The sequence below is a fragment of the Cupressus sempervirens genome, chromosome 4 (genome assembly GCF_028749045.1).
Source record: "Cupressus sempervirens isolate cs-2001-9-10 chromosome 4, ASM2874904v1, whole genome shotgun sequence".
NCBI classification, from domain to species: domain Eukaryota; kingdom Viridiplantae; phylum Streptophyta; class Pinopsida; order Cupressales; family Cupressaceae; genus Cupressus; species Cupressus sempervirens.
Window position 1 is genome coordinate 725,471,436 of NC_143121.1, and position 27,287 is coordinate 725,498,722.

Consider the following 27,287-nt stretch of genomic DNA (forward strand, 5'->3'; position numbering starts at 1 on the left):
GTTTACATGATGGTTAATATCATGGTTAGATTAATATCATGGTTAGAGTTAGGGTTTTAATTAGGGCTACAGTTCAAGGACATGGTTAGGATTATGTTTTAGGGTTATAATTAGGATCATGGTTAGGGTTAAGTTTTACACCATTGCTTAATTTATCATTAAGATTTGGATTATGATTTTGGATAACAATTATGGTTAGGTTTAAGATATATATCATGATTTTAATTATGGTCCAGGGTAGAGTTTTGATTAGTGTCAGTGTTAGCATATGACTTTATGTTTATGTCATGGTTAGTGTTAAGATTTAGTTTAGAGTTTGGATTATGGTCTTGTTTAGGATTAAGGTTTAATATTTGGATTATGGTAAGAGTCAGGGTTGGAGTTGGGGTTAGGGTTGTGAATAGAGTTTAGAGTTAAAATTATGATTATGGTAAGGAGTTGCTTTATGATTATTATTATGGTTAATGTTACAACTTTGGTTAGGGTCAAGATAAAAGTTAGGATTGAGGTTAGATTTAGGAATATGGTTAATTTGAGATTACAATCATGGTTTAATGTTTGTGAGAATATTTAATGTTAAGATTTATGGTAATAGATCATAATTATCTTTCTAATTGAAAGATTTTTAAAATTTATCATGTGCCTCTCATTTCTTTATTCAAACCTATCTGACACAAACATCATTGACTAAATAATCTACCATTATCAATTGCACAAATACATATTAATAAACTAATTTTTTTCTTCAATTTCAATATAATTGCTAGTGTGTTCACTATTACCAATATAACTTATTTAAAAAAATAGTTGATTCACAAATAAAACTAGTAGTTGTTTGTTTTTGTACATGTAACGATAAAAACAAAAAATTGATACGAAGAAAATTATTCAAAAGCATAGTTAAAAAAGAATGTATGAATTTTGGGCTCAACTTATCCTTACACTATCCTAAATATTTGTCCTCCTAGAATTACTTTTGTGGCCATGAACTTAAAAATATAACTGTAAGCTTGACTATCACCTTGACAATATTTAAATTGAAAACTTGGCCACCTCAACTCTTATGTTTTTGCATTGAGTTGATTAAGCACACATTTTACACATTTTATACGATGTTAATATTTATGATTTAGTTTACTTTTATCATAAGAAAAATCAAATTTATAATATATAAATTTTTACAATTTTAAATTATAACAAAATATAATTTAATTTCATAATTTAACATTTTATTTTATAATATATTGATATTAAAATTATTATTTTTAATCTAAATTAATTTATATTTACTATGTGCACCATAAGAAGGTGCAGTAATTAATTATGATATAAAAACATATACTTTCACATATTTTTAATATTTCAACTAACACTAAATAATTGAAATTATAGATTTTCATATTTTATTTTCAGTGTTACATATATATTAACAACTAGTCACTATTACCAATATAACATATTCACAAATAAAAAAATAACGACGACCTGATAATTCCGAATGTTATAACAGCCGCTTTTAAAACTCACGTTCACTCCCTCATTTAAAATGTGGTGGGGTCATTTTGCTTTTTAAGCGTATGTTTTATGAAATGTGGGTATAATGGTAATGACTCCGCTGAAATGGAAGGAGAAATGTCTATTTAAGGAATGACGAGAAGGCGACCTCCTCCATTAATTGTCCGTGATTTTTTGGATCGATAGATAACGTTGTACTTGAATTTACATTGGTTGCAGAGCCTCCGAAGCTCTTTGGACATGCCCACCGCAGCCTGTCGTTGCCAGTAATTAGAGGAGAGCTTTAGAAATGCACAGATAAGGCAGCCAGCCAATGGCAAAATACAGTTTATGCTTCAATTCCTTTACTGTCAATTCCCTTACTGTCAATTCCCTCCTATATTTCTCTTCCAAAGGAAATGGAACACTCGCAAAATATTGTCCAAGACAAAGATTAAAAGGCCATGTAAGACAACGCAGACGCTCTACCTTCACTGCAATCGTTGCAATTTCCTCTGTCGCCTCTTCTGGTAAGCATAAGAATATGATTTAACATGAATCAGAACAAGTTGAACATTGTTTTGTAATTGATTCCCGAGTTTATGTGGGTTATGCTTTTCACAGTAATTGATGCACGAATTGCTACTGCCAAGAGTACAGGCAGGTTGGACCTTAGTGAATGTGGTGAGTATATCAAAGCCTTGGCTCTTGAATTAATGGGAATTATTATATATGTGAAGAGTTGAAACGAATTCTCGTTTGCAGTATTGGTCATTTGATATAAAAGGCATCTTCAAAGTGCATTTAATCCCTCTATGTCCCTCTCCCTCTCTCCCATCTCACAAGTAGTAACAGGGAGAATTGGGAAGCCTCTAGGGTTGTAAAAATTTCAGGCAGGAGTTTAACCCCACTCTGCGGGTGATATCTAAAGTCCAAATACAGCTATTATTCTTGTCTACCAATGATATAATTTTTTGTCCTATATTCCTGAGGTTTCTTTGCCTCATCACTTACGAGGTTAAAGATTGCAGGGCTTGAGGGAAGTAAGACGGGTAGTCCTTGAATTTAGTTAATAATTGTACACAACAATGCCATTATTAAGATTCGTATATTTGTATCTCTAATATGTATACATTGCAATCGTAAACCCAAAAACCTTGCCATATATTCCATGAAGTTATGGGTCGCCTTACTACTTGAGATGCATTTTGAACCCGACTCTCCCACACTGCAACTCTACTCGTGCATGTTATTTTGATTGAAGCAATCTTCTTGCTGTTGAATCCTACCTGTTTTTTAGAGTCGTATCCTCAGCATTTCCTAATTAGACCATATATCTTTATGTTCTATTTAAGCATTTTGTGTTCTGTGACTGAAAATATGCCAAAACTGTAGACCATGAATAGTAACAGTCAACTATGCAACTATATCATATTTAGAAGCGAGCATCTTTGGCTGACATTATGAAACCAACAATAATATAATGCAGTCTTTTGAGCAGAACAGATTATTGCTGCAGTTTGGATTGTTTATTGAAGATAATTATAGAAATACCAAATCGTTGGAAGCATATGGAGGCCGAGATTACCGAAGTCATTCCTCTAATCAAGTTAGCTTTCTTAAAAACGATTTCATGTTAACTCTTTTGATATCTTTGGAGTTATTTGAGCAGTTTTCTGATGTCTAGCCTATTCAAATTATTAGTTAACGATGCTGCTCTTTTATCAATGGAGATCTGTACCAATGCTTGCTTAAATGATCACAATATTCTGTCATAAGGACTGAAAAGCTGGTCCCTGTAGCTTCAATTTCCTTGACAAGTGAGCTCTGATATATTATGACACAAATAATGCGGAGAATAGATTGGTAGGTGTTAGCATTTGGGATGCTGACATCGTACCCAATTTAATAAATATAATGCTTTTTTAGTTGGAGCAATTACTTGGCCATATATGGCTATGAGTTGAGCTTACACATTGAAATATTGCAGGATTAAGCGAAGTTCCCAGAGAAGTATTCTATATTTTAGATCTAGAGGACCTATCACTATCGGGAAATAACATCAGTATCATCCCCAATGAGATTGGAAACCTTAAAAAGGTATGCTCCTTCCTTGGCTTTTCAGTTTGGACTTTGGAGCTATATGCTTTAATTGGTTTTTGTGCTGTAGCATAGACATTTGGTTTTGTATGTCCCATACTGTGCCAATACAGGAAGATATAAAAGTACTAATGATTATGCTATTAAGATATAATATTTTGACAGTCCAAAAGTGTATCACAATGCATTGGGCAGATAACACAATTCTTGCATTAGTGTTTTGAATCCCAACTTGTGCCCGTCATCAGATAGAGGATAAAAGATGATGGGTTGTGGAGTCTTGCATTTGTTTCAGTACTTAGATCACTTTCAAGATGCAGAATAATCTAATATTTCCCAAATGTTATTGAGAGTCTTGCATTCTCATACCTTAGGATTTGTTGCCAAAATGTTTGTGGACCATAGTAGATTTTTATCTTTCATATACTGTTTCAAGTTGGTTTCGGACAAGAATCATATTTCGTAACCGTATTAAGTGTTTTAGTTTCAACATTTTTCCATTGTTCTGTGCTATTTGGCTTCGCAAATAGAGGTGTTTCATAATTGAAGTCTGAACATTTTTTTGGGGCATTCCAATCCTTACAACTGCCTCCCTTTTTCTGCCCACTCTTTTTCATTGCATGTTTCCTTCCATTTTTTAAAGATTTTTGTGTGATGCATCGCATGATGCTTTCATCCTCACATTTGGCCCTAATTCCAGCCTTTACACTCCTATGGGCCCATCAACAGGGGAATTTCGAAAGATAGTTCCAAAAAAAATCTATAACTTGTGCAACGAACAACAACTTCTTTATTCTCACCCATCACAAAAACATATTACAAGCTATGATACCACATGTTTAATTTAGAAAAGATATACAAAGGACGGATAAAAGATTAATGTTAAGATGCATGGATAATGCATAACTATATAGCACTCTTCATGGAAGTAATATCATCTGCGACCTTTGATTTTCCAATCTGTTTGAATATATCGTTTCAATATTGATATTTCTTTGGACCAATTCTTATCATTAGAATCTCCTGAAATCTCAGTTCCACCTCATAGGGCATCAAAAGAAGCTGCCCAGAAATGACAGTTTTTTTGCAGAGGCATCAGGGAAGTATATAAGATTAAAACCTTATATTCAGTAAACAAGAGACGCTGTTGTGCATTTCCTGAGTTGATATTGTGTGCCGATGAAATATTTGGGAAATTTTTCTTTATCATATCAGAATGGAACTTGCCATATTCAAGGAACGAATAAATGTTCGCATGAAATCTGTTAGCTTTGAGGCAAAAGGACAAAAACCCACTTAGAAAGAAGGTAGCCTTGAAGGAATCCTAGCCCAGAAGTCAGAATAGAAGAACATAGGCATCGAGAACTAACTTGATGCTCACAAAAATGTGCACCTGGATGTAGGGATGAACCAATGAGAGAAGATCTTATTTTCCTGGGGGAGGTTTGAGAAGGATTCCATTGGTAGATTGAGTAAGCATTCAATGAATGCCTTGTTAGCTCAACCATTGGGAGAGAACCTGATGGCATCAAGGTTGGTTTGAGGAAGCAGGGAACCTTTAGTTATTGTATCCATAAAACTGAGTGTGAGCGACAATGTTATCTAATGAAAGGGCTTGACCAATAGGAAACTCTTTATATATATTATATATAGAGTACAAAACAGGTTACATCATGAGGAGATGTGCTCCATTAAACCGAACTGATAGTCACCAAATGAATTTTTTACTCCTAATAACTCCCTTGCCATGCTATCCCACATCAGAGCATCAAAATAATATAGTCTGCATAATCTTCTATTCATAGCAACGAACACCAGACTATCGAAGGGTTATTACAACACATATTCATTCCCACATTAACCCTTTAACATTTGAACCAGTTTCAGCATAGTCACACTCATATGTACCAATAGGAGGCTCATCCTTAGGATCAGCGTCTTTAACTATGAACTGATACTAATTTCTTTGTCCTCTTTTAGTCCCAGACTTGTGAGTTTAGGATGTTTAGTGATGTTTTACCTGTCTAAATAGTCCTTCAACATAGCCAGCTTCTCTTCATTTATCTTATCTCTGCCCTATGGCGAGAAATTGGCGCTCTTAAGACCCTCCTTGAGAAGAATAATAGATCTGCCTTTTGGAATTCTTTAACTGTAGATGCCTGCAAAGCAATGTTAAGAAAAGTGAGTTTGCTTCTGAACTCAGTAAGGCATCTTCTTTTACCTTGAAACATTTAATTTTGCAGGAAAACCTTTCACATAGCCAGCAATAATTTCATTCCAGTCAAAACCATCCTTACAATTCCACCTAAAACAATTTCCTAAAAACATGGATCACAAGGTACAGGTGAACTGACATTCAAAAACAGGTGCTTAAAAGACTCGGAAGCATTGTAGAATCACAATTTCTAGCAGGCAATTCAAGCACAGCAAGCTTGTGGCCAACAAGAGTAACCAACTAAAGCTAGCTTTTTTGCCTTCCTCAGATTTTGACCAGATTTGCCCAAGTCTAATAGACCAAACATTTTCAAAACAATTAAGTGCCTGCATTTTTTATTCCAATCAGTTAGAGGCCTCGTATCAGTTAAGTGATTTGATCAAAAGCAGAACCATCATTCCAAGAAATAGTGTTGACAACACTAGATTTAGCGGTCAATGCAAAGTTAGTAACCAACAAAAAGCTTTACAAAGCACAGAGGAAGTCCTTTGAGTATCAGTGGGAAGGTCAAACTGAGACCTGATATGATCCCAATTGATCAGTTCTTTACCAATCAAAATGTCTTGGAAATTATTAATGCCTTTTGAAGCCCAATCCTTACCAGAACAGCCTTGCATTAAGGCCAAAGGTTTTTCTTTCCATGTTAAATTCTATCAAATAGACCAATGCATAGCACAGGATTCCTGAAAATAAGAGACGACCTCATTGTTTTGTAGTAGATGGAGCACATTATGCCAAGCCTTGCACAAATGAGTAAACACAGGTGATCCAAACACTTGTTTTTAATTTTCCCAGTAGAATGTCATGATGATGCAATCCTCCCTAGGTTTTACCTCTTTTAGACTTACAGGGATAAATTGTTACTAACAAGCACTTGGCTTATCCCTATTTTAAGCCTTGATGAGCTGCTTAAGTGCCAGAGCAATACCTTTCAACCTTGAGGTCTATAAGACCCAATCCACCAAGTTTTTAGGTAAGTAACACCAATGCCAATTGACTGCATGTCTTTTCCCTTTATTCATACCATAGAAGTCCCTCAAAATATTTTTCATTTTATTTAAGTGACAGCTGGCAAAAACTCAAGTAGAAGAAAAAACGAAGCATGAGGTGCAAGACCCTTTGGACCCCCTTGGATCCTCCTAAATAAACACAACAGCTCAGTCTGCCAGTTCTCATTTTTTTTCCAGTTTCTAATACAACATATAGGATACTTGTTGATGGAAGGGAAGGATGTATATGAAAATTTAATTAAGTTTGGGCTCTCTCTTTTGCTGAGTCGTTTGTTGGTTGAGTGCTTAAAGGCTCTTGATCTCAATGTCCTTGCTGCCCTCCTCTTCCTCCTCCTTAAAGCTGCTAAGAAGAATCATGGTAGTGATTGTGATGTCCACATGTAATATTCCAAGTTGGACAACCTTAGGAAATAGACAGATTTCCTAATACGTGAAAGCTGAAATAGATTTAAAATGCCAAGGTAGATGCTTAATCCCAATGAATAAATCCCAAGCACTAGTATAATTAGTGGCAAACAATTGGAAAACCTTGGAAAGCTGGGTTTGTACCTTGGAGCTCGGGTCTGGGTCCAGATTCAAGCCTAGGTCCGCTGCGGGTCCGGGCGGACTTGTGGTCCTTGGGGCCAAAAAAGTGACTTAAAAAATATAAAAAATGATTTTTGTAATTTTTCTTTGTTTGCAACCCTAAAAGAAGCCAAATAAGAAACATTTCATTAATCTGATCTTTCATTTGCTTTCTCATTTTGGTGTGGCCATTTTGCAAGTTTGAAGAAAAGTTGTAGATATTGTTTGTGAAGCCTCAAATCCTTCCAATAATCAATGTTCAGTTTTCCATGGATGCATTTGATCCTTCCCTTTGCTTCTTTGATAGTTTATTTTTAGTTTTTTCATTGTTCTAAAATTTTATCAAGTTTTTGTATAAATTTTGAAATATTTTCATTTTATTTTTGTTATAGATTGCAAGAATGAGTAGTCGAAGTTTAGTGGGTGGGGAGGGATCCCAAAGATTTAAAACAGATAAAAGTTCTCCTTTGTGGAAGTATACAACAAGAATTGAACAATGTGTTGGGGCAGGAAGGTATATATGGAAATGCAATTTTTTCCAAACCCAATATAGAAGCTCATATTATTGAGTTAAGCATCATTTCGTAGGTCCTGCGGATCAGGGGATTAACATGTGTGAGGGATCTAAGAAGGGGTTTCCGGCTTCTCAAATAGAAGGCATGTTAAAAGAACAACAAGAGGCTAATAGGTTAGTGTCAAAGGGGAAAAAAGATAGAACAAAGCAAAAACCACCAACACCACCCTCTCAAACAACCACTAGACAACATCCTTTCCTACCTATCCCTTCTACAGATGAAGAAGAAATAGAAACACCCCACCCATTAGATAAGGCCTTTTAAAATGAATTGAGAGAAATTGTTGACATAAAGTTTGGTCGTTGCCTCTTAACAAATGGTGTTCCATTCAATCTAGTGAGATCACCTTATTGGAGAGAGATGATGCAAGCAATAAATGAAGCACCTTGTGGTTACTGAGGCCCTGGATATGAAAAGTTGAGAACCACCATATTGCATAATGAGAGAAAGAATAGAGAAACCTTACTCAAACCAATAAGAGATTCTTGGATCCAAATGGGGGTGAGTATTGTCTCTAATAGATGGAAAGATTGCAAAAATCGTCCATTAATACATGTGATTGGTGTCTCTACTAAGGGGGCAATGTTTTTGAGGGCGGTTGATTGTGAAGGGTAGGTAAAGGATGCAAATTTTATTGTTGGCCTTCTCATCAAATCCATAGAGTCTATGGGAGTTGACAATGTTGTCCAAGTAATAACGGACAATGCTAAAGTTTGTAGGGCTGTAGGTGCTTTGGTAGAAGCATGATTTGATTATATCATTTGGACACTATGCACCATCCACTCCTTGAACTTGGTGATGAAAGCAATTAGCACCCAAATTGAATGGGCAAAAAAAGTGTATGAGGAGGGTGAGGAGATCCAAATGTTTGTGACAAACCACCATATGTCACAAGCAACTTTCAGAAATTTCTCCCGCATGGAACTATTGAAGGTAAATTTTAAACTTTATTTAGTTTCATTTATCATTTTGTGTCATACTTTACATAATTGAACAAAATGTATTGTGTTGTTTACATATTTGAAATGTGTTATTAACTTACAATTTGAATTAAAATGGTAATAGGTTGCTGAAACAAGGTTTGCTTCACACACAATTGTCCTTAGATGACTTGTGAGGGTGAAAGACACATTGCGCCAAATGGTTTTTAGCAACCAATGGGGCGGATGGAAGCAAATTGATACAACAAGGGCTAAAAATGTAAAGGATATGATCTTGAGTTATGATTTTTGGAATAGGGTGAAATATGTATTAGAATTCACCAAGCCCATCATGTCTATGCTTGGGTTTGCCGACATTGATGAGCCTAGTTTGGGAGACATATATGATGCCATGAACTACATGCTAGAGAGAGTGAAAATGGTAAGTTTAATTTTTTATACAATACTTTATCCTTGTTTATTGATTTCAATTAACACAACATCAAGATAACTTACATGAACATCAGTTGACATCCCGGGTCATTTAGAGGAGAGATCAAGATCCCGAGGAAACTATCTACAGACAGGTGGAGAAAATTGTGCTATATTGCTGGAACAAGATGAGTACACCTTTACACCTCTAGTCACATGCACTTTCTCCCAGGTATTATAGCGGTGAGATACTTTCTACTCATGGTAGAGTGACACCATCTAGAGATCCTGAGATTGCTAGTGGGTATAAAAAGGCATTTAGGAGGCTCTTTAGCGATCTTGAGGTGGCATCGAATGTTAGAAGAGAGTTTGTAAACTTTGTCTCAGGAAAAAATGCAGACCTTAATGCAATCAATGACCAAAGTAGAACCGATGCCATTGGATGGTAGTACTTACATGGGCAAGGTTACATGTACCTCCAACCTCTTACCATTAAGATCCTGTCACAAGTAAGTATTTAAGTTTCTTTTTTTTTTTCTCCTTTTTTATGGCCACTTAGCTTGTAGAATTAACACTCTTAAAATCCTATTGTATTATAATTTTAAATCTACAATTGTTATTTAAAAAAAAAATTGTTGGTTGTCTCCCTAGGTTGCAAGCTCTTTTGCTTCTGAGTAGAATTGGAGTACATACTCCTTTATCTACTCAGTGAAGCAACTGGTCGGGTTCCATGAAAGTAGAGAACTTGGTGTATATTCACAACAAATAGCGCCTCGTGTCACAAAGGATCCAAGATATAAGAAGGGGCCAGAGAAGTTGTGGGATGTATTACCCGAGACTACTGACTTGGATATGAATGTCCAAGATTTAGCTAGAATCGCCTTGTTAGATGTTGTGGAGTGTTAATTCTATAACTTCGATCTCATACTGATTTGATTGTATAGTTCTAAAAAAGCATGAAGTTTCTTTATAGGGATTGGCCTCTTATTTAATCTAACCTAATCGACATCTATCTTGGGAAGATATTATAATGTTCTTATGCATAGTTTTAGTTAGTATCTCTACTAACTAATATATTTCCTTGAAGACGCCGATCTTGGCAAACATATTCACTAATTATACTGGGCTAACTTGGGAGGAGACATGTCCTTTCTAAGGACATGCCTCTTGAGTGCAATATAAAGATGAGGTAACGATGAGGTTAGAGGACACAAAAGATACAATTAAGTCTGCTCCTCTACTTGCTGCCTTGTATGATTTATTGCAGAGAAGAATATTTCAAGAATAATTACTACATTATTGGTTACACTTCATATACAGGTCTGTACATTTAAGACCATCTTCAGCAATATAAAAAGGTATTATCCAAGTCTGATTTATAGCAGAAGCTTGACATGGTATTAGAGCTCTGGTAGTCAAACTTAGGCTCTGCAAATTGATTAAATATCTAGCAACATCTTTCTATCTTCAATGGAAAGCACAATCAGACTCGAGGACAGGTTTGATGGAACACTTTGTTATGTGGAAATTCAGAATTATGATGATTCTTGAAGACAATGATGTGAAACAATTTGTTGATAAAGCATCCAAGCAACTTGATGTTGAACCTAATAAAACCATCTGGAGTAAAGGAAATAGGAAAGTCATGCAAATAATATTAGATGGAGTGAAAAATGAAATAGTACCTATGCTATTGAAACATCAAACAACATTTAATATGATGAACGCATTATTAAATGCATATGAGGTTAACAATGCAACAAGAACCCTTGCATTAAAAAGACAACTAAATCATATATAGATAAAGAAGGGAGAATCTATGAATTCTTACTTCCTAAGGGTGGTTAGTCTAAGAGATGAACTTGCAAGTATAGGGACCATAATTGAAGACAAAGAGCTAACACTTATGGCTATAGATGGGTTACCAGATTCATGGGAAACATTCTCACAAGGAGTAAGTGTTAGAGACAATCTTCCTGACTTCAATAGATTTAAAGGAGATTGCCTTCAAGAAAAATCTAGGAAACTTAAGAAAGGGGGAAAATTGAAAATTGAGGATGAAGAACTTTATGTTTTCAACACAAATTCCTACAAAGGTAAGAAGAAGCACTTCAAGAAGAAGAAGGGTAATCAAAGAAATGACAAACTTACGAAAGATCTATCCAAAATAAAATGCTTCAAATGTGAAAAATTTGGACACTATAAATCTAATTGCCTTGAGAATACAAAGCAACAAGTAAATTGTACAAACATTACTAGGAAAGAAGAAAACTATGATCTTGAGAATCATGTATTGTATTTTGTACTATCAAATGAAGTATCAAGCAAAGCATGGGTAATTGATAGTGGATCATCTTGATACATTACAGGATACAAAGAAGCACTAGACTATATCAGAAGAAGTTGATGGCGAAGTTACCATCGGCGATAATTCCTCTCATTCAGTCAAAGGAATTGGGAATTGCACCTTGAAACTGAAGTCAGGTAGTTTTCTACATCTCAAAGGAGTACTCTATGTACTAGGAATAAAAATGAATCTAATCTCTGTTACAACACTTAAAGATGATGGACATAATGTTGCATTCATGGACAGTAAGTAATGATCTGGTCTAAGAACTCTTCATTTAAGAAATCAAAGTTGATTGGTCAAAGAAAGGGATACTTGTATGAATTAAATACAGAAACTAGTCAACCTATTCAAGCCTTAATTCATGAAGCTGCTGATATAAATGAAATATGGCACAAAAGGTTAGGACATCTAAATTTCAAAATCTTATCAACTATGGAGAAGATGGTTGTTGGTTTACCTAAGTTGAATAAAGATCATTCAAGCATATGCAAAGGATGCGCTCTGGGTAAGAATGCCAAAAATCCATTTCATGATAGCACAAGAAAAACTAACAATGTTTTGGAATTAGTCCACTCAGATTAATGTGGACCTATGTCTGTTCCTTCTCTTGGAGGATTCTGGTACTATATACTTTTTATAGATTACTTCTCTAGGAAAACTTGGATTTACTTCTTAAAATGTAAAGAATCAAAAGAAATCCTTGAGAGATTTCAAGAATTCAAAACCTTAATTGAAAACTTATTAGGACACAAAATTAAAACTCTTTGGACTATTAATGGAGGGGAATATATTTCAGATTTGTTTAAAGAGTTTTGTAAAGAAGTAGGAATTAAGAGGGAGTGTAATGTTCCTTATGGGTAGCAGAAAGGAAGAATAAAACAATTATAGAAGCAACAAGAGCGATGATATTTGATCAAAATTTAGAATATCTTTGGGCAGAAGCCTCTTGTATTGCTATCTATATTCAAAACAAAAGTCCTCACTCCCACTTTAGAGATAAAATTCCGGAAGAACTCTTTACTAAGGTTAAACCTAATATAAGCCATTTTAGGATATTTGGGTGCTCAGTATATATACATGTTCTTAAAGAAAAAAGAACTAAGTTAGAACCCTCCGGGAGGAAAGGTATTTTTGTTAGGTATAGTGAAACATATAAAGCATATAGGATTTTTATACCTAGTCAGAAAAACATTGAACTTAGTAGGGATGTAATATTTGAAGAAGATTTAGCATTCAAAAGAGCCCTTAGTTCTGAAGATCCCACACATTTACGTAGTTCTGAAGAAAAACATGAATCTGCGTTTCAGAGGGAGAACATATGAGTTTTAGAGCGAGAACATTGAAGAGATTGAAGATGAAATTCAAAATCTTAATATTGAGGAAACTCAAAATTGTAAGAAAAGACCACTTTGGGCTATTAAGACTGCAAAGGAAGCACAAGACTTTGCTGCACCATCTGGAACCTTCAGAGAAAGCAAAAGACCCAAAAGATTTTCTAGTTATACAGCAAACATGAGTGATTTCTCTAAATCAGAACCAACCAATGTTTTAGATGCTATTAAATGTACAACTTAGAAGGATGCTATGATAGAAGAATACGAATCCATTATTAAGAATGATGTTTGGAAAATTGTTTCAAGACTTGAAGGAAAATCTGTTGTTTCTTCTAGGTGGATATTTAAAATCAAGCATGTTGTCGATGGTAGCATTGAAAAATATAAAGCCAGATTTGTAGCCATAGGTTTCTCTCAGAAGGAGAGAATTGATTATGAAGAAATCTTTGCTCCAGTTGCTAGATACACCTATGTAAGAGCAGTCCTAATTATTGCAGCATCAAAGGGATGAAAAGTACATCACATGGATGTAAAAACATCATTTCTAAATGGAAAGATTACAAAAGAGGTATATTTGGAGCAACCTAAAGGATTTGAAACTCATACCCCTAAAGTTTTTGTTTGTAGGCTCCAAGGGCATGGTATGAAAGAATTGATAAGTATCTCACTGGTTTAGGATTCTCAAAGAATGAAGTTGATCCAAATCTCTATTATAAAAAGGATAAAGATGATATGATAATTTTGATATTATATGTTGGCGATTTACTAATAACAGGTGATGATCATCTTATAGATCAATGCAAGAAAGATCTAATCAGATAATTTGAAATGAAAGATTTAGGACTCCTTTATTACTTTCTAGGACTGGAAGTATGACATAACCCTGACAACATCATACTTAATCAAGGAAAGTATACACTAGACATCTTGAAGAGATTTGGAATGTGGAATTACAGACCTATGTCTTCTCCTATGGAGACTAATCTACACAAACTTAAGGAAGCAGCAGCAAAATCACCCTCCATAGATTCTACTCCTTATAGACAGATGATTGGGTCCCTTATGCACTTGATAAATACAAGACCTGATATTTGCTATGTTGTTAATGCTTTAAGTCAGTTTATGTGTGAGCCAAAGGAGATTCACCTAGTTGTAGTAAAACACATTATGAGATACTTACAAGGCACCCTTAATGTTGGGCTCAAATATGAGAAAGTTGACTTGGACTTACATGGATTCACAGAGTTAGATTGCGGTGGAAGTGTTAATGATTGAAAAAACACTTCAGGATGCTGTTTCAGTTTAGGTTCAACAATGATATCATAGATATGTAGAAAGCAGTCATCAGTAGCCCAGAGTTCCACAGAAGCTGAACACATTGTAGCAGTTTGGCTTAGAAAGTTACTTGTGGGATTATTTGGTCAACCCAAAAATCCTACTATTGTTCATTGTGATAATCAGAGTTCCATCAAGCTTTCTATGAATTGAGTTTTTCATGAGAGGTCTAGGCATATTGAAATTCCTTACCATTATGTAAGAGATATGTTAGATAGGAATACTGTAAAATTATAATACATTTGCACCGCAGATCAGACAACAGATATTCTTACCAAACCTCTCTCTTGAGTGAGGATAGATTACTTCAGGAAAAGACTTGGTATGGTTGAATCATAATACATTTGTATTCTTTAAATTATTAATAAAATAATTTTTATTGTCAAGCTATTGACTATTATGGGCTCTACCATTTGTATTCATTATTTAAGAGGTGACGGTCTTTGAAATAATGAACATTTGTATAAAAGACATTATGAGAGATAACGATCTCTTAGATAATGTGCTAAACGATAGAGATCTACTATTAGATCTAGATGAGTTCAAGATCACATAGTGTTGTAGACATTTCTATGCCTATGAGTCACAATTTGGATAAAGGAAGAATTTAATAATTCTCTAGAGTTTATCCTATAAACTGGTAGATCTTAACTCAAGAGCATATTGTGATATAGGTCTCCCAGTACCTATGAGTCACAACTTGGATAAAGGAAGAACTTAATCATTCTCCAGATTTTGTCCTATATATTGCATTCCATGCAATATTGTTATCACAAGTATAAGTCATATCACAGGCATAGTAATATGACACAGTATCATGTGTTCAATGATACCACATGCTTAGAAGATTTAGATAGATATAGAGTATCAATCTATGCTTAATCATCTTAATTGATGATGCTAGATATGTTATCTCTTAGTATGATTATCAAGATAAGAGGGAGTGTTATTTCTGTAACTTCGATCTCGTACTGATCTGATTGTACATATCGTATAGTTCTAGTAAAGCATGAAGTTTCTTTATAGGGGTTGGCCTCTTATTTAATCTAACCTAATTGGTGTTTATCTTGGGAAGATATTATAATGTTCTTATGCATAGTTTTAGTTGGTATCTTTACTAATATATTTCCTTTAAGATGCTGATCTTGGCAAAGATATTCACTAATTATATTGGGCCAACTTGGGAGGAGACATGTCCTTTCTAAGGACATGCCATTTGGAGTGCAATATAAAGATGAGGTAAGGATGAGGTTAGAGGACACACAAGATACAATTAAGTTTGCTCCTCTACATTACTACCTTGTACGATTTATTTCATCGAGAAGAATATTTCAAGAATAATTATTATATTATTGGTTACACTTCATATATAGGTTTGTACATTCAAGACCATCTTCAGCAATATAAAAAGGTATTATCTAAGTCCGATTTATAGCAGAATTTGCAGAAACTTTACAAGGAGGAGGAGGAGGAGGAGGATGTGACAGCATCTAGGGCTAGTGGAACCAGTTTGAGTTCCAATGTTGAGGATGTAGATATAGTTGGGGATGAAGCCATTGATCCCTCATTTTTTGATGACCCATTTGACCCTTGAAGGGCATTTGCATCTTTGATACTATGAGTCTATGATAATTGATAAATTATTAAGCATTTGTGTAGTCAAAATAAAGAAACTAAGTTGTGGGATGTATTACCCGAGACCACTGACTTGGATATGAATGTCCAAGATTTAGCTAGAATTGCCTTGCTAGATGTTGAGGAGGAGGAGGATGTGACAACATCTGGGGCTAGTGGAACTGGTTTGGGTTCCAATGATGAGGATTTAGATATAGTTGGGGATTGAGCCATTGATCCCTCATTTTTTGATGACCCATTTGACCCTTGAAGGGCATTTGCATCTTTGATACTATGAGTCTATGATAAGTGATGAACTATTAAGCATTTGTGTAGTCAGAATAAAGTAACTATTGTGCTTAGGACTTGTTAAAGCTTAGTTGGGTTGGGTAGTTAGGAGGTGAGGGAATGTGTCGGTTGGTTCTCCCAACCAACCGACCCTTCTATAAGTACTTGGAATATTGTCAATGTACGCATGATGTTTTTGGTATTAATAAAGAAACCATTTCCTCACCTACTAGTATTGTGGTATTAAAGGTACATTCTATGTTTTACTTTATGTGTATCTTAGTTGCATTATTCTGTATCATTTGCATATCTCGGTGAACTTGGGTCATATTTCCACTATACATTTTTGGTGTCGTTGCCTAAGTCCAAACCTAGAGATCGGTAGGATGGAGTAATGGGAAGGCCCTTTTTACCACTAATACAAGTGACAAATAGTGACGGAAAAGAGGAGGAAATAATCAGGGAAGATTAGTTGACACGTGATTTGGTGACAGCCTGGGAAGTTGCGGTCGATCAGTATGTACAAAGGGAAGCTCGTGAGAGAACGGTCCTTGAAGGTATGGTACGTGATGAACTTTTGGTGCCACTAGTGGTGTAAGATATCCTAGGAGAGATTTCTCGCTTGTTAGCACGCAATTTGTTACGGGTAGAAGAGGAAAGCGCTGGGACACAAAGGGAATGGAGGAGACAACAAGTACTCCAACTATTTGCTAAAAGGAGGACTAGGGAACGTGATGGGGAGGAACGTGAAAATTTCAAAAAGGGAAAGAGACACTAAAACCGATTCATGCCCCTGATTCCAAACATATATTCGAGGCAAGTACGAGGAGAAGAAATTGAGGAAGAAGTTGCCTTGAGGACACTACGTCTCCAGCAACAGGAGGAGAGATGTCATAACTTGAGGGGAGGACAAGGGGATTCTAGTAGAATCTAAGAAGGGTTGATGAAGCATACAATCGAAGGTATAGCAAATTTGGTCATCTCGGAGACACTAGGAAAGAAGTTAGGATACAAAAATCTAGAGACACCTGTACGAAGAGATCTCCGAAAAAGTCCAGAAGAAGAGGATACTTTCAGTAATCAAGAAGCAGGCTCCTCATTGAGAGCAAACTTCCAGTCAGGAGGAATTATTCCATTGGGAGGAAGTGTTCCATCGGGAAGAAGTGTTTCGCCAAGAGGGAAAAAGTTCCACATAATGGCAATAGAAAAACAAAAATTGCCAAGGTTCACAGGGGATGGCTCAGAGGACCCTACTTGCCACTATAAAACATGCATAACCAGATGGCAAGCGCACGGAGAAAATGACACAATGAAATGGCTAAAAGATTTCTCGACCACTCTAAGGGGTATCACCATTGATTGGTATGCCAATTTGGAGGTAGCAAAGAAAAACACATGGAATAATATCCGCACAACCTTTGAGGAAGAATTCATACTCCTGAGGGATGATGATGAAATAGTAACGAAGATTTATAACACAAGACAAGGGAGGAGTGGATCTGTCAAAGCCTATAGTAGAAGACTGAAAGAGCTAATAGGAAAACTAGACAACAAGCTTGTAGATGGACTAAAGAAAAGATGGCTCATTGAAGGATTAACATTGTGCCTCGGGAATAAGATGAAGATAGTCCCACCATCAACCTTTGGCGATGTGTGTACTCGCGCCATGGACATAGAAAGTGAGAGCAAAACTTCCAAGGCAAGAAGCATGGAAGTGTGAGTGAAAGTTCCGAGGAAAGTGAAGAAGAATCTAAAACCATCCAACCCCTGAGGCAATTAATGAAGGAAGTGGTAGGAAGTAAGGAAGAAAAGAAAGAAGGTAGGGAACTTTAGTGCACTAACTGTGAAAATGAAGGCCATACAAAAGGAGCATGCACAATGAAAGCATTTTGTGAGATTTGTCAGGTACTGGGGCACACAATTAAAGATTGTCTCTTGAATTTGAACTGAAATTTGTCATTTATCATTGGGTTTCAAACTTTCAAACTTTATTATCTATCAATTTGATGAGCTAGTTTATGTTTTGAAATTTCATTTTGCAATTTAGTAATTCAATGTATGATTTTCTTTACAATTTTGAACGTAGATTAATGAGTGAGTATTTAATGTTTATCTTTGACATTTGGCATTGATCAATGATCAAGTAATATTGATATATTCATACTATGAAATGACTTAGTAAGTTGGTTTTACAATTATGCCCGCTTCTCTTTTTTTTTGCACATATATATTCATTCACACATATCTATCTATCTATCTATCTATATATATACTGACAAACTCACCCACGAACCCAAATGGGAATTATTTTTTGCCCGAACCCACAAACTAGAACCTTGAACCCAAATTTATCCTTGAACTCGAATTGGCAACTTAGGGAAAACCCTTGTAGATTTAAAAAAATCAACTATGAGACAACAGATCCAACATCCACAATGAATTTTGGAAACTCACCTGCCAAAATTTTCAAGTGTGACAGCAGATCACTAACAGATATAAATATGAACAACAGATGTAATTAGTGGGAGCATTTATAAATTCTTCTATCTGATTTATGGCAGCTAAAAAGCATCCCTTTTAGAAATATTCATAAACCTTTTGCCTTTGTTATTTTTATTTAATGCAATTATGCAATAATGAACATCACATTTGATCCAACAATTAAACCAAAATTTATGCAACATAACTGCAAAGTAGAAACTCATGCCTAGAACCAGAACAAGTCCGATTGCTTTTCATAGTATTCTTTGTATTTTCTGATTTAATGCAGTAGTGGAATAATAAGCAACATCAGCACTTTCTTTAGCTAACTTGTGATATTGTCCTAAATATGACCTCAGTACACATGACGTGAAATATTTTAGTATCTTCTAAGGATCCATACTGTATTGGTGTTTGGAAAATTGAATACAATAATGAGGGCATCCGTACACCATGGTTTACTTTAGCCAACTTGCAATAGGAGTGATAAATATGGCCTCAATATGTACATCAAGGCCATAATAACAGTGTATCTGGAATGGATCCTTGCTGTTGTAGTATTCAGGTACATTTTTGATAGCCAAATACCGACGGAGAAATATAAGGTATATATTAATTTAGGCTCAGAGTTTCATGAGCACTTCTGCAAAGTTTGTTTAGAGCTTGTGTTTTGACGATCTTTTAAGTTTTCATAGTATCTCCTGCATACTCTAAAATATAAGTTTAGCAGTCTTCAATTTTCATTTCGTTAGGTGGCCATATTGTTCTTCTTGTAGGATTTATATATATGTTGATTGTTTTGGGAGACATGCATATTTATTTGTTCTTGTTATCTTTGAATTTGACATAACCAATGATAGATCTTATTATTCACAGTTATCTAGACTTGGTTTGGCTGGAAATAGGCTCGAGGAACTCCCCACATCTATAGGAGAGATGAAGCAGCTTAGAGGCCTTTGGGTGCATGGAAATATTCTGAAGCATCTTCCTGAGGAGGTGAGTTCTGATTTCTGAAGGTTTTGGTGATTGTTAGCAATACATTGGATATGGACCATTGCTATTATCTTATCATGGTTTTTAATATTGTGATCATTATGCGATTAATTTGAAAACTGGGCACAATATTTATTACCCATTAATGGAAACAAATACTTGGTTGTATTTGTATTGCCTAATACTTGGACACAATATTTTGAAGCAGTCTGCAATATCGCTTTTCTTAAATAAAATTTAAGAATAAATAATAATAGTAGAATGTAAAAATAAATAAATAATAATAATGTAATATACAAGATATCAAATTATTTTTTGGAGACAACGTCTAAACAAGGTCAAATATTGAGCAATCAGTAAACCCATAATAGTGATTATAATAATACTGCATTGCATATTGTGGACTTTTGGGAACCGACCCTTCGAGTATCAATAAACAAAGTAATGCCATTATTTGCTGGAGTTAGTTCAGGGATTTCATTTGATGGTAGCATCAACTTTTCGAGACTAGAAGGACTGAATAGTATGTTATTGTTGAAAGGTGAAATCCAAGCGACTTAGTTGGAGACACAATGATTGCACTGGCAACCCTCAACATAGTGACAAAGGGCAGCGATATTAATTCCAAACAGCACTAGCATTGAATATGTAATAACCCCAACCGGTTATAGCTTCGTCAAACACCAAATTCTTTTATAATTCAGTTGTTTGACATTTCGTCAAACACTTTGCAAGCAAGCTCTGATACCACTGTAATAACCCTATCTAGTTATAGCTAAATCATAGCTAAATCAAGCATCAATTTCTTTCACATTTCAATGGTTTGACATTTTGTCAAACACTTGGCAGGCTAACTCAATACAACTATAATGACAAATCTCTTGTCAAGTTTGAGTTAATTACATTTGTATTTTAGAGCATAGATATTGAATACTAAAATCATTATTGGTATCACAACTCTGTAAGCACAATTTTCAAGTGAATGCCAATGCTAAAACTAACACAATCACATAGACTAATAACCATCTTAATTCAATGCAAATCTGATTGCTTACATGACAATTAATAATTGAAAATTGAAATTGCATACACTGAATGTCTTTACAGTGGAACCTGGATGATGGATGCAGGAATACAAAGGCCAAAAGATGCAACAATCTGCCCAGCAGTCCTGAACACTCCAACATTCCTTACAGCAGTCATTGACAATAACTCTTGGCAGCCACGCTAGGAAGGGTTAGTACTTGTGCTGCCTCCAATACTGATCACAGCCTTCTCTAATAGCTTCCTGGGCTCTTAGGGTCTGATTGCAGGCCCATTAACATTCAATGCAAGCCTTGTACTATCCAACACAACCCTCTAACAAAATCGCAAGCTTTCCCAGTCAAATGCAGGTCTGGAAAATGGCAAAGTCAGTGCATTTCAGCCGCCAAATATGCCAACCTTGGCAATGCCAATATGTACGTATCAGATCTTATCAAATAGAAGAATGAAGCACCAACAAGAAAAGGCTCCAAATAACAATTCTCCAACAAGTGCATTTCTCAACAAAAATGGTATCTCCCAGCCACAGTCAACCACAGTAAAGGAGATGCTAACAAATTCACAGAAAACAATTCTCTTCTTAGCCATAGTGTGAAACAGTAGAGAAGTTGGGCAATCTATGCTATACCTCAACAGCTAAATTGCAAAGTGATTGCAAATGCAATTCTCAGATCTCAAAACCCTTATACTTCAGCAAGGCACAAACTCAGAAACTCCTCATAGGCAACAAACACAAATAATCAATCAAATGCTTTACTCATCAAATGGGCTCATATTTATAAATTCCAAATGGCACAAAGTTTCTCAAATGAACTTCACACAAGAAGCTTTCCACACACAACATTAAAATATAATAAAGTGTCCTTATAATCTAATTTATTAATTGCTTTTGGCTCTGAAAATGACCTTTTCCACCATAACTTAGTATTTTGACATTCGAGATCACTGTTTCTTGTTTCCACAATTTAAACTTTTTGTCCTGGTTCCAACGAGCTATGATACTGAGGTGACCAACAAACAACACCAACAAAAATAGCAACCTCAGCATATTTAGATGAATAATAATAATTCATCCATCTTGCGAAAACAATTGAAGAAGCATTAGAATCAAAATTTGACAACACCAAAGTGATCCTGATGACGAAAGATGATGAATGAACCTGGCAGGGTGACTTACTATAAATAGACACTCCAAGATTCTTGGAGCTCCAACCAGAAGCCTAGAATAAAAATTGAGAGCATCACTCAACTCCTCTAACTCAATTGAGCTCATCGGAGCCAACAGATTGACTTACTATAAATAGTAAGTCACTCAAATGGAGCCAAAACACACCATAGGTTGCTGGAAAGCCTTATAACCACACAACTGAGACCCTCAAATCCTATTGTCAGCTCATGAGGGTCGTGATGGTGAACTGACCTAGGCAATTGCAGGAACTTACTAAAAATGGGGACATTACAGAATATCACCCTTCATAATAGTGACTAGTATTGGTCATCAGACATTGAATGACAGGAGTTGACAATGATAGGACATAATGTTTGGCTAATCGATAATTCATTTATTTTTTTGATTAGTTAATTGATAATTATAACCCATGCCGCCCTTTATTGATTTGATTATATTCTGAAGAGGCATGTTAGAAATTATATAATTACAAATCATCCTTAATTGATAAGTAAATGGTCGATGCTAAATGATGATTAAGCAATTACAAGTGTGGAAATCAATTCTATTGATAATGGGTCATGTCTTTTATATGATTCCTCAGCCCAAGCATAGGGATATAAGAAGGTGCTCTCTATCATTGATTTAGGCACCAATTTGGATGATGGAAATAATCAGAAATTTTTATTTATTCATGATGGGAAGAATTAGAGATTAGTAAACATATCTGATATTCTGCATAAGGGAGAGTTCAAAGGGGAAGTACGTCATGTTACATTGGTGGTAAGCATCATGCAACAGCAAGTCCGTATGCTGTAATATGTATATAAATCCATACTAACCTATAAAATAATTTATATGAATTCTATTAGGGTTGAGGAACCCTCATATGGCCTAACACACACACATCTGATAATTATAGTGAAATCAGAATTATGCATCATCTATATATATATGTATGCATGTATAGCAGAATTATTCATCATTTATATCGTATTATATGTATAGATACACACACGCGCACACACACACACACACACACACACACACACACAGATATATATATAAAATTGTGGGAGTAACAAGGTTTACATTGGTAACTCTAGTTTATATAACTGATTGCATAATTATACATGCTCCACGGAGTTTCAGGGATGGGGACGTGTTTTCAATCCGAGTACAATTCAGGGCCAATTTTTAAAGGACGGTAGGGGGTGACTAGTAAAATAAATGGGGGAACTTTTATATATAGAGATTTCAAATATGCATATCATATCATCAATAAACCATTCAGCATAGACATTTTAGAAGCTCAATACATTGCAAATTAATAAAATTCAAATGCTTTTGTTGTGAAAATATGACATTCATAGAGCAAAATAGCCCAAAGGCTCCACATTTCATGCATGAAATGACATAAAATATGGAAATGTGAACAATATGCATGCTATTATAAGTCTATAACTAAAATACTAAAGAATCATAAAGGTCCAACTCCATAATATCAGCTGTCCATGATAATCATAATCAATAATGGATGTACAAATATATGGCTGTACATAGACAATACATAGTAGGTCCAGCAATCTAAATCCAAATCAAAGCTAGACTCTGAGCCACTGATAGGATGAGGGTCTTCCTCATCCAATGAAACCCCAAGCAGTCTTGCACATATGTTGTCCTCCTCAACTTGCTTTGCATCTTTGGGATTGACATTCCAACCTAAGGTTGGGGTCTGACAATACCTAATAGTCTATTGATCTTGTAGCCACAATGCATTATGAAATACTACTAACTTCTTTTATCATCTAATGAAAGGTTGTTCCTCTTGGCTGATTGGATGGTGTGGACCAATTCCTCTCTACAACAAAGGAATTGACAACCTATGAAAGAAGATGAATGAAAAGTATTCTCAGCTCAGGTGTATCCCTACCATGCTATGCCCATCATGTAATAGTTTTAGTTGAGCTAATGTAACTATATCCATCCTGCTTCTAATCTACTAGAGGTTTGACCAAAAAATATTGACAAATGCAAGTCATTGAACCCAAATTATAGTAGAATCATCTTCATTGTGCATTTTTGAAAGGGCCTTATAGAAGCTCTTCTCCACCTGAGTTAAGCACAAAAAAAATATTAAATAATGAAGAGATTGACCTACTTTGCTATTAGAAATTTAAATTTAAAACTTGAGATTTCAGATTTGAGAATTACCTCCTCATCACTAGATGGAGCCACTCTCCTAGGTCTTGGTGCATAGCATTTGAGATTAAGAGCATCGGTTGTGATATGAAGTGGGGTGTTCATAATGTTCCACCGTCTTGTAACAGTGGACCTAAGATGCTCCTCCAAAAAAAGTAGGGTCTCTGCTATGAATAGTTTGCTTAATTTGCCCAAGCATGCTAGCAAAGGTCGTATAAATCTTTGCAATGTTAGAGAGTCACTATCAACATACCTAATGAACAGCACAATAGGATGAATGAAGGAGCAAATGTATCCGCAAGTGCAAGAAAGTTACCAGTTAGAAACATCTTAAATTTTCAAAACTCTTAAATAATAATTCACCGCATACCAAAATCAGGAATAATTTAATTAAATCAGCAATAACAATTCTTTTTCGTCATTGTGGACTACCCCTTATCATCAAAGATTCTTTGCTTCACACTTCTTCCCTTCCATGTTCTGGATTCATGCCATCTACTTCACTTTACACTGACCACCATGGGTTGTAGGATTTCCTATACCTTAAGCATCCTCTCCAACAAAATAAAGTAGCTAGCATAGCTGGTCTCCATAGGCTCGAGGAATTCCTTCTTGGAAAATGTCCTAAACTGATACAAGAGATGTGTGATGGTTGCATACAAACATTTGCACATCTCTAGCCCTAGACACCATTGCCTTTATCTAATCAAATTTTCTAATGTCCTTCAAGATGTTGTTCAATGCATGTATACATGGGGTCCAAAAAATGTACTTATAAGCACCCTCTATCATCAATCCAGCTAGCTTAATTACACGGGTTGAATCAGTGACTACTTGGACAACATAAGTGGGTCCAACTTCTTCTATAACATCTGTCAAACTTGGAAATAGGAAGGATGCGTCCTTCCTTTTCCCAAACAATCTATAGCTCTACAAAAATAAGATCCTGCTATGTTTTTGATATTGGTCCACCCATCCATTATGATGGAGCATCTATCCCTCAACCATTTCTATCTCATATCATCCATCAAAATGCTCACTTTTGAGTCTCTTTCAAGAATGGTGGCGTGTGGCTTTGTTTTTGTTGGTGGTACAAATAAGGGACCAAAATGTGAGGAACGTGACATATGGAATGGTATAAAATGACTAAAAAGAAATTTGGCAATAGATGATTTAGCCACTTATTTATTTGCAAACTCAAGAAATCAACAATATTGGTATCTCTTTTACTTTTCTTTCCCTCTCCTTTAGTAGAAGTGAGAGTGGGTGTGACACTTTCTCCCCCAATGAGAAGGATGAGTTAAAGGCATACTAGCTTACACATTCTATATTGAAGTCCTTGATATTGATGCCTCCCCCTCTATGTGCAATCTAGTTGCCTCAAGTTTTTTGTTCTTGTGTTATTTTTTTACAACCTTTGATCCTTTGACCACTTATCCACAAAAGATGGCAATAGACTCAACTAAACTCCCAAATAATGCTTGTGGCAGAATGACACCCCCATTCCGTACTACCCCTGAATTTTTTTTCTTATCCTTGCACACTCGTGTTAAATTGAAGGAGAGGTATCTTGGGGTTGAATGAGCCTTTTGCAAACTTTTTGAGGGCTTGGGAAGGGCAGTCAAATGGGTTAGAAGTTGCTGCCTCTGTGTAAAATCCCAAAGTGGTTCCCAATCTGAATGTTGATGCACAATTTGTTGTTTTGCAATTTTTAAACTTTTCTAAAATCCCAAAGCGGTTCCGAATCTGAATGTTGATGCACAATTTATTGTTTTGTATTATTTAAACTTCTCTAAAATTTTTCAGTATATTTGCCTTGTAGATATGTATCAACAATTTTAAGAAGTTGGAATTAAAATCAGATTATGACTGGATAAATTCTCTTAACACTTTATTATGGAAATCATTAATCTGAATTACATATTATGAAAAAGGCACTTGGATTGCACTCCATTTAGTCAAATCGTAATACCAAATTATCCTCCAGTTGTCTATGATGGTTCCTCAATGTCAAAATCCCAGCTACAGATGATGATTATCCTTTGGACGTCCTCGGCAATACTGAATGCTGTGTGAAAAAACAACGTGCTAGGAAACTACAGCAGACACGTGACCTCCCAATAACCTCACGCAATCTGCTACAATGACACGCAGGCTCCAGTACGCTGGCCTTCTACAACCATCCAGTTTAGACGTAGGACTAGGAATGATGTCTGGGAACAATGTGGTTGCCGTCCAGACTCTTCAATATATTCCGCCTTCATTTCAACCTTGATCAACAGTCTTGAGAAAAGTGCAGACCTCTTAATATCAATTCAAACCCAAGGTAGCCTCACAACAAGATAGTGTTACTTTCCAGACTTAATGAATTAATTACTAGCAAATCTCCAAGCCACATGAATACAATAAGGAGACTTAGCAAATTGTTTAAAATCTCCCAGATACAGGATAGGAGATTTAGCTAATGAAACCACTATACATCAGCAATGACTTCCAATATTAGAAACTTCAGAGACCCTTATACTTCAGCAAGGGCTCACAATTCAGATTGAGGAAAGTCACAAAGGCACAAAAAAAAATGTATATTCAAGTGTGCCTTTCCCAAAGAAATGAGCTCTCATTCATAAGCTTTCGTTGGCCAAAGTTTTCTGAAAACTACTCGACTTTAGAAATTGTGGAAGTTTTCTAAAAGAACTCAACACTAGAAACTTTCCAACTTGCTTTTTAAGAAATATCTCTTTAAGTCATTATTATAATAAGATAAGCATTATTATAATAATGCAACTCAATGATTAATAAATAAATAAGAGCTCATGCAATTTATTACTTTATTAATTGTAGGTGACGACCAACTGCTGAAGCCGCCCACTACACTGCCAAAAATAGCAACTGCCAAGAATAGGCTTACTAGAAATAGTAAGTACACAAATGAGACCCCCAAATACCCTGTCAGACCACGAGGGTCACTATGATGAGCTAACTCCATCAACTACGTAGACCTGCCAAAATCGGGGACATTATACTCTGCTACATGTACATTGGTTAAAGGCCCTAGACTATGGCTGCCCTAGTACTAGGTTGTGTTTTCTTTGAGATGTTTTAATTTCTTTCACCCCTCACTTTCACTGTTGCTTATGATTATGCATTGTAAAATTGTACTGCAAGGTT

The 27,287-nt window shown here is 35.4% G+C and overlaps 1 protein-coding gene across 5 annotated transcripts in view; it reads left to right on the forward strand.

The window, feature by feature from the left end:
- Positions 1-1,536: 1,536 nt before the first annotated feature.
- Positions 1,537-27,287, forward strand: part of LOC149563326 (uncharacterized) — a 266,540-nt gene continuing 240,789 nt past the window's right edge. For 4 of the 5 annotated variants that reach the window (XM_089826672.1, XM_089826671.1, XM_089826673.1 and 1 more), the window contains exons 1-4: positions 1,671-2,024; positions 2,119-2,178; positions 3,485-3,594; positions 19,589-19,708. In XM_089826672.1, the coding sequence (XP_089682798.1) occupies positions 1,829-2,024; positions 2,119-2,178; positions 3,485-3,594; positions 19,589-19,708 (486 nt within the window). In that variant the 5' untranslated portion in view covers positions 1,671-1,828. Of the gene's footprint in view, positions 2,025-2,118; positions 2,179-3,484; positions 3,595-19,588; positions 19,709-27,287 lie in introns of all 5 variants that reach the window. The other variant, XM_089826669.1, reaches the window with a different exon arrangement.